This window comes from Mizuhopecten yessoensis, unplaced genomic scaffold, assembly GCF_002113885.1.
Source record: "Mizuhopecten yessoensis strain PY_sf001 unplaced genomic scaffold, ASM211388v2 scaffold29, whole genome shotgun sequence".
In the NCBI taxonomy this organism is placed as follows: domain Eukaryota; kingdom Metazoa; phylum Mollusca; class Bivalvia; order Pectinida; family Pectinidae; genus Mizuhopecten; species Mizuhopecten yessoensis.
The window spans coordinates 309099-318394 of record NW_018403342.1 but is presented as its reverse complement, the minus strand read 5'-3'; the positions used below and the strand labels follow the sequence as shown (position 1 = coordinate 318394).

At 34.2% G+C, this 9296-nt stretch overlaps 2 protein-coding genes across 2 annotated transcripts in view; both read left to right on the top strand.

Annotated features, from left to right (window-relative positions):
* Positions 1–2101, top strand: part of LOC110455688 — a 75261-nt gene extending 73160 nt beyond the window's left edge. Inside the window, exon 2 of the mRNA XM_021506365.1 lies at positions 1452–2101. Within this exon, the coding sequence (XP_021362040.1) occupies positions 1452–2101 (650 nt within the window). The remainder of the gene's footprint in view (positions 1–1451) is intronic.
* Positions 2008–9296, top strand: part of LOC110462614 (retinal guanylyl cyclase 2-like) — a 72079-nt gene continuing 64790 nt past the window's right edge. The window contains exon 1 of the mRNA XM_021517071.1: positions 2008–2069. The gene's annotated coding sequence lies outside the window, so the exon portion shown is untranslated. The remainder of the gene's footprint in view (positions 2070–9296) is intronic.

Sequence of the window (9296 nt, the reverse complement as noted above, 5' to 3'; positions counted from 1 at the left end):
GAAAAGAATAAGCTTGTGCTGTTTACGTCTTTCCTCGAGGGGAAGCCAACCTGTTTCAGTATACAGTTTAATTCTACTTGTGAGTCTAGTGCTGCCAGTGACTATGCGTGCTGCTTCTAATTGAAGATTTTCTAATAATTCAGATTGGGCTTTAGTAAGGCAGTCCCATAAGATATCGCCATAGTCTAATATAGGTCGAATAAGAGTGTAGTACATAGTTTGGAGACTATACCTGTCCAAAGAGAATTTAAATTTGCGTAAGATGACAGTTGATTTATATCCGCTAAAAACATTGTATTGTTTATTGTTTAAGCTTGTTTTCATTAATTCTTATGAGATTAAATGTCTGAGAATAAATACAAAATTGAGTTGAATTTCGCTATTTCGAATTACCATGTTCCCTTGCAGTTTTTTGCAACTCGTATGAACTGATAAATATATACTGATGTGTATTTCCATATTAGATCATGATTTTCATTTTTTTTTTTTTTTTTTATCAAATTTGACTTTAAAACAAATATCACGTCATTGAGAGTACATATTTGAAGTTTTTTTCACTACTCACTGAATATAAAGAATCACCACCATAGCTGCAAGATCTTTCACTTCATGCTACAATCCAATTACATTACGCCATTCTGTTTACATTACCTGCATAGTTCTTTTGACTGATCAATGGAATCAAATTCAAAAACAAAATGACGCCAAATGTTTTAAGACGATATATAAAAGTATGAACGTGGCTTTTTCTACATGTTAAGAGAGGATATGAAAAAAGAGACCAAAGTCATTCCAATTTGAGCTATTAGAAGAATTATCTATTGCTTCATAGACTTGATCGTAAAGTTATCCTTGCTATCTATCGTGATTCCTTTAACCCGTTAACCTAGGTAATGAGACTATATGTCATTCTTGTGCTACAGACGAAAGCTGTAATGTCAACCATTAAGAGCAATGCTGGGCAAAACGTAATTACAACACTGACACATGTTATCCCGATCATTCAATATGTCAACCCTTTAACATTGCCTTACAAACTAAATAAAAGCAAATGAGGCGAAGCACCTTTTTCACCAAGCGCAATTTTGCAATAACTGCACATCAAAATTCTTTCCACATTTTATCTTGTAAAACACCTCATGATACCATTAAATATCGTATCACCTGAACTCTTATCCCATTTAAAAATTAGATAATAGACTGTAGATGAGAGGGAACACCCGGACAACATTCTGACAACATGAAATATCTGCCAAACTGGAATAAAACAATGCTTGTGTTTTTTCCAATTGGTACTATTTTCACTGGTGGTGCTTTGGCTCTTGTTTTATAAAGCATTGATGTTTGTAGCAACCTTAATTCTTTTTGCTTGAAATATGCATTTATAATTTCTATGTAAACGTATCAGTATTTATTTAAAAATTGATTATTTTATTATCCTTTTTTTACAGGTGTAATTCTTGCGATGGACCCCGAAGACGCTTTCAAAGTGCTACAATCTGCTCAACAGTGGACTGGACTGACTCAACATAGCATTTTTCTACTGGTTCGGAATCCGTACGACAATATGTCGGTTATTTCAGCAATCATCAAGCAGGACTTAAACATATCAGATGCTCTTGGAGCTACTTTTCTGATTTTCCCAACGGTGCCAAATGTTATGTTCACAAACGGAAGTGGTGCTACACTTGTTCCGCATGTTCAGACAAAGTCATTTGCAGCAATACAAGATGCGTATATCACAATATTTCAGGGATTTTCCTCTCTTTACAATAGATCCGTTTTAAACATCAACGGATTGACATTATCGTCGGAAATGAAGTTAGTTAATTCTGACCTTTCAGGAAGATCTGTACAATATGCTGTTGGATCATGTGCAAGATACCTCGAGTTTGCTTTATACGACTTCCGGATTTCTGATTCCGATTTTTCTGTGGCACGTCATATATGGCAAGGCTGCGACAGTGCTTGGTGCTTAAAAGTTTTCTCGAACGTAGAATGGCCGAAGGGCGTAGTGTTGCCTGGCGACGAATGCTTCAAACAATCTAATTGTGCCACTACAGAGTCAGGTGAGCTTTGGTTTTATATCTTCCTCAACTGAATTGATGATTTTCGATAGTTTATTAAAAGGGTTGCTTTATTGGTTAGCAAAGCCACAGGGACAGTTTTTGTCTGATAACACCAACAACTGCCGAGAACTTGCTATTGATTGATGTTTTGTAAAGATTTTTCTTTTAATCAAATAACAGTCTGTGGACAAATTAATTAAGTCCGATATGCGGTAAAGCATCTTTACAACAAACATAAATTATGTGAAAACTTTTAAGGGAATTAAAGTTTAGTCTATAAAACAAAATTACAATTACAACTTCTTTTCAGAAACCTCATGTGTTAAAAATCCCTTTTTAAACCTTATTTTACAACGTTTTAATGTCAAATGTACTTGTATCCTATGAAATCACCTGCGATATGGGACCATTTTCTGAAAGGCGTCTCTCAGAACATATAACATTAACATGACATATTATATTTTTGTTTCTGTATACTATACGACTTTTCAAAGGGTACGTTAAATGCGATCTAATGTATACGACAGTGTTACAAAGAAAAACGCATACGTTGTATTTTTCTATTTTTCCCCGTATAAGTCGTTCTATGGCTGGCCATGCTAAATCAATGCATGGGAGCTAGTGCTGAAAAATGACCTGATGGTCTTTTCAGATCCAAAATTAACATCGAATGTCAAAAGTGAAATAGTCCTGTTTCATATCTTTAAAAATCACAGATGATTATCGAGAAGGCCAAAGTCACGCTGCTGATTTAAACGGTTTCAATTATAAATAACAACAAGCAATTTTGTCTGCATGAAACAGTTTGGAATTGAATTACCGTTTAATTATCATAAACTGACGGCAAGCGTTCTGCGATGTAATTTCATGCTGTGGAAGGACAATGTGGCAAAACCTTTTTTATTAACTGCGTATGAGGTTTAATCTCATATAGAAATTCATTCATTCATGCACGCTAACCAAGCTTCTAAAAGGGACAACGAATTACATTGGTTAAAGTAGATTTAAATACAAATATGAGAAAAAATAAATTCTGCAGTCTATTCCTCTTTCTATTATTCAATAGCTCACCATTGATATGCATCTCAGTTACTTTAATAATTTTATTGGCTTTGGTTCTTGTCAAAAGTAATGTTCCTTAAAATGAAACACTGCGAAAGACATTTGAATATAACAAAACAAGAACTTGCCAAAGCAGTGCTAAGGTTAAACCGCTTTGAGACGACATATGTTGTGATGAGGCGGTATATAAGAACCACTAATTATTATTATTATTTAACCGGAGGACACGTCAAATGCATATACTTGTCTGACTCCGCTTTAGTAAGAAGAGTTAGCAAGTATATACATTGACGGATACTGTAAATACACTGTCGTATATACACAGGAGCACTCTTTTACCGCTCTGTGATATATATTTGGCATTAAAACCCAAGAAAATACGTTCTTTAAATATATTTAAGACACCATGTTAATATCATTGAGGATGCCAAAACCACATTTAACGTTGTCCTCAATTGCAACCTAGATTGGTACATTGCATACATTTAAATGAAATCCACATTTCATCAGTAACTATAGACAGAATAATCTGGTATGGTTTGGATTGGTTTGGTTTAGTTTGGTTTGGTTAGGGGCCTACTAAAAGCTTACGTCAACGTATGTAATAAAGAGACTTAACAAACTGTTGCTAAATCAACATATGTATCAAATGTAAAATATTGTTATTTACACCTGTTTTGTATAGCTACTCGCTTTTGCTCTAATTAAGAAAGTCCTGATAACATTTATATATATTTATTTCCCTATATACGAGGACAGAACATGCATAAATAATGTTTTCAATTTCTATTCCTAGCATTAACTATATTACAGTTGAGTGCCGCCATCATGTCTCCATCAAGGCGAAAGAAATAGCAGGGATGCAATAACATTAGTTAGAATGTATTACTTTGGATTCAATAAAAGATCATAATATTTCTGCAGGCTTTACAAAACCTACCTTATACAAAGATTAGTTTTAGGTATTCTTGGTGTTAATTAAAACCTCGGGGAGTAGCTGTACTTTCATTAAGCAAATATATAAAGCATGTCCAGGAAGTAATCTAGCAAATAACACTGTGTGATGACGCAATGAAACCTTGCAGTATCTTCTGTTATTGAATTGCTATCACAAATAATTTATTTTTTATCGATCTTTAAGTCTTAATCCGTTTCCTATCGATTGAAAATTATTTTGCAAAGCATATTCTATACTTGTGTGTTCTTGTTTTATACTAAAACGTTCAAATTCAACGCAAACGAAGTTTATAACCTATTACGAAAGGAAACCTGCGGTATGTTTTTTTTGCAGCGTAAATCTGACATCATCCAAGTATAAATGTAAACAAACACAACTAGTGCTACAAAAGAGGTTTAAAAAGGTGTGTCGTATTCATAGCATATCTAACAAGTGAAAGAAGACACTTACTTGGGAACACAGCCTACTCACGCGATGACATCATGACGCAATTTTGCATACTTGACCTCTGACCTGATAGCATTCACAGCGTTGAAATTACTTACTTACAACATGACCAACATGGACGCCCTGCTACGAAGCTGTATGGTACGCGAGACGGTTTTGATCTTCTGATCGTTAACTTGCCCTTTCCTGAAATCAACATACTTCCCCTCCGTACAGTATTTTCATGAACAGGTTGAAGAAGACTACGGACAAATGTTATGGTCGTTATCGGGATCTCGCATGGAAATATACTACTTCTTTATGTAATATGAAGGTCGTTTTTTTGCTATGCTCATTAAAACTCTTGAGGGTTTATTGTCACTGGTCGAGTTGTTCTCGGTGCAAGGTTTTGACATCACTCGATTTGACTTAGATTTAAATTGCGATTATCATCGATAAAGCAGAAGACGGCTACCCTTCCGGAACACCTGGTCTCATTATCACTGTATTTTTCCGAGGGATTCCATGTTAATCTTTCATAATTTTGACCTATTGTTTTCGATATTTAGTTCAAATTATGGCTTTGTTGACTCTTTGGTATTCTTAATTTTCAGTGATGTTACATTTGTTGAATATTGAATAAAAACAATAAAAAATGTGATTTAAATGGATGAATATACGTTCAGAACATATCACCTTTATGACATTTACATAATTGTATTCTTGAGCGCCTGTCATCGAACAAAAGAATATGAACACGTGACAAGTATGCAGTCTGATATGTATATTTCGATTATGGGTGTGGTCTGTGGACAGGGAAATCTCATAACAGAGTCTGTAAAAATGACAGTTGTTTCAAATCCTGCTTAACGTTCACCAATTTAGGAGTGGGTGAGAAGACTGGTTCGCCCGTTGTCAGTATAATGTGACCGAGTGGGTCGTCCTGCTGGATGTCTTCGGCAGAATGTTTCAGTGAGGTAGCACTATAAAGTCGGCATCAGTTCCGCGCTATCACAAAGAGACAAACACGAACATATCGCAGCCTCCAAAAACACACACGCATACACTACGCGCATGCACCTTGCACACAGGGAAGGCCGTCCTTAAATGACCATAGCTGTTGATAGGACGTTAAACAATACTAAACCAAACTAAACCAATCAGCCCTCGAGTTAGAGTTTGACTTTCCAGCAGTTGGCGAAGGCTTATGCTTAAATCAGCTGAAATCTTTCCATTGGGTTGAGATTCCCCTGTCCACGGACCACACCAATGTACGATTATATCAGTCTTTCACATTTGTAAACACAAGCAATATATCAAAACTTCATAGAGTTTTCTTTTCTAATGAAGTAGACATTTGATTATTTAAAACATTTGGCCATGAGAATGTAGGTCATCTTAAATTGTATTCACAGTTTTGTAACACTCAATGTCGGTGGGATAATGGCTAAATATCATGACTCTAGACCATTCTGTTCCTCTGAAGAAAACCACTGACAGTGTTGAAATATTTGACTTCTTTGACATTGAAGGTTTATTGAAATTGTCTTTTAACAAATTTTGTAGAACTCCTACTCGGTCCTTGTAAATGAGAAGATTTAGTTTAAACAAAAACTGACAGATTTATATCATTTGGCCTTGAAAGTACGGTGGATCATTACTTCTCACAATGTCTACAGTAATTCTTTTTAACACGCCAGTGGCCAAGTATCATGAATATATGGGCATATGTTAAGAGAAGAGCACATTTTAACGTTTTAACATATTTAACATATTTTACCTATTTAACTTGCAAACCATTTTAAAGGTTTAATTTTTGCAATCTATGTAACTTTCGGTGGTCTTACATCATATATCTAAGGTTTACGGTTTATTAAAAGAAGTGGTTTGTAGTTGTTTGATAAAAGCTGGTAAAGGTCATTTGGCATTAATTCAGGGACGCTATAAACGGGACGCTTTAACCAATCTGATCCATATGACATTGAAAAAATATCAAGGTAATAACTTTTAACAAACTGTAGCAAACAAAGACAACAAACTGCTGGTCACATGGAATTCATTTTATTTGTTAACATATATAGCCTATCAAAACTTTCGATTAACAAATCAATCTATAGAATATGGAGGTGAACTCAAAACCGATTACAACGTCATAATGTTTACACCAGGACAGACTTGCATTGTGACACTTCAAATATAATGAGAACAGGAGCAGAAAAGAGTTTTTGCTTCAACTGGGATCTGTATCCTTTCCAGTCTTCGTTTTTATCTACTTTCTGTTTGAAGCGGGGGTCTTCTATGTACCCATACTTATGATTCTGTACGTTAAACCCCAAACTCAGAAACAAACAAACAATTAAATATGAATTAAAGGGATTAATTATTCAAGTATTTAACCCATTGGTATTTTGTCGTACGAAAATTTGTACTTGTGTATGACTTTATCTTTTCTGGTTGTCCTGCAATATCTTGTAAGTCAAAATATAGATCAGTAATTTTTCTACAGGAAACGTATTAAATTCCATGAAATTGGAGCGACAGTGGATAATCATGTATGCCAAATTTGGTCAGTCAATGAAATATACCGCGTCAAAAACGTATTATCCTATTGTTATTGCGTGAAACTTGAAAACGTAGTGAGATTTAATAAGGATAATGTTGATAATGACATATACAAACAAAATGTTTGTATCCTCAATTTTGTCGATGAAAAGCTTTATCATTACAACGTAAAAGAGTCGCTTTCTTCATGAGCGTCTGACGCGGTATAACACCACTAAAAATAATTACTAAAATACGACGAAATAAAACACTTGATCGAAATATCAATTAACAACTACTCAAAGTGCAAATTTTACTACATCAAATGGCCTGGTTGTCGAACATACAGGCAACATAAAAAACAAATAGGCATTGATTGTGATTTTAAAGAAACTTGATAGACAACATAACCATTATTGATAAAACAAAAAAACAAACGAAATCAAAAACGAATTGAAAAGTTGAACAAAACTAACGCTTGATCTAATCATACCAATGATGGGGTGATCACTTTATTGAAGTTTAATGAGTATTTTAACGAATGTAATGAATATCGATTCCTCTATGGTGACTCTACAATTTGCGCAGCTGATAAAATAATTGGGTAGCAAGCTACAGATAACGCGCATAATCTTCTTCATGATTAGTGTTATCTGATGAGAGTCTCAATAATTATCACCTTGTACACAACAGGACACGCCCGACGGTAGAACCAGCTAGTTAAACACGTACAATTATCACATCTAATACCTCCTTAAATGACGTTTTAAGATCTTGGAATTATAAGATTTTCAATATATGGCGAAATCTTCTCTGAAAAAGGAATCGCCTGTTATTTATTTAGAAAATGATTATTAATAAGAATTTCAGAGTGCAAAACAAAAATAATAATAACACTGAGGTCTTAAAGAATCTATGTTATACTGACGCTTTTCTTACAATGAAAACTACATGCAGTATACAAAATAAATAAATAAACTGCTGTGACCAAGAGAAAATAAAAACTCAATTTATACCCTCATTTCCATTGAGAAAAAAACAACATTTTTTAATGTCCGCATATTTGTTTTCGTTATCCTTTATGACTCACTCAAGCTTTCCTCATCTCAATTTATTCGTTTGAGACAAGGTTTGGGCATCACTTTTCGTAATTCAACATTTAAACCATATTATTATTCAGATGGTGAAAGTGTTATCGGAAGACACAAAAAAAACAGAAATTGTATTTAGTTACAGTATACATTTTATGCAAAGTGATTTAATCGAGAGAAAATTCAACATGTTGGCAGATTTGATATGTTGATAAAACACAGAAACACTCTCAAACATAATATACAAACAAAAACAAAAAAAACAAAAATACTGAATTGTAAACAAAACCGTAATCCGAATTCAAAAATTGATACAGCTAGGGCAAAGAAAGGAAAGTAAAACCAGGTGTTCCAGAAGGATAAGCGTCTTATGCTCCATCGAAGTCATCAGTCATGTTGTATCCCATTATATGAACAAATCATGTTACCGTGTTTAGGTTATGACATTATGGCACGATGGCACGACAACGTGACCGACCCCTATTTGACCCAATCATCCAAGGGCATCGTCGTTATATGACCTTCGTTGTTGCGAACGAAAAATAAAAATAATGACAATCATTACACATTCTTCAACAATGTATACGTCAGAAAGGTTGCCATAACACTAGAAAAGCTAAAATAGTAGCAAAGATATATGGTGTTTATAGGTAGGTGTTCACACACTACAAGTAACTTGTAAACATTTTCTATATTTAGAATAGTATACGTTCACATAGATGGCAAGTGATCAGCCTTGATGACGTTGGCTTACTCGGTCCTTCTCTAGGAGGACTGAGACATTAACATGATGATCATTACTGTACAATGCACTTATTTATATATATATATATGTGTGACTAGATCTTTAGAAGCAGGATTGTTATTTATCTGTCGTCCATGTTCGCAGACTCTTAATGATAATAAAGTCCACTATCGATTGCATGACTTAAGGATCCTAAGTTTTGAAAAAGAAAAAACACACATAAACAAAAACAAAAACAAACACAAACAAAACAAAACAATCATATATTGAGTTATGACAGTGTCAACAATCGGTTGTGTGACTGAAGGATCCTTCGTTTTAAGAAAAAATAAGGGCTAATAATGACGATGTTGTGATACAACATGCATTGTGGTACACCACCAATACAATAGATTGACATAAGG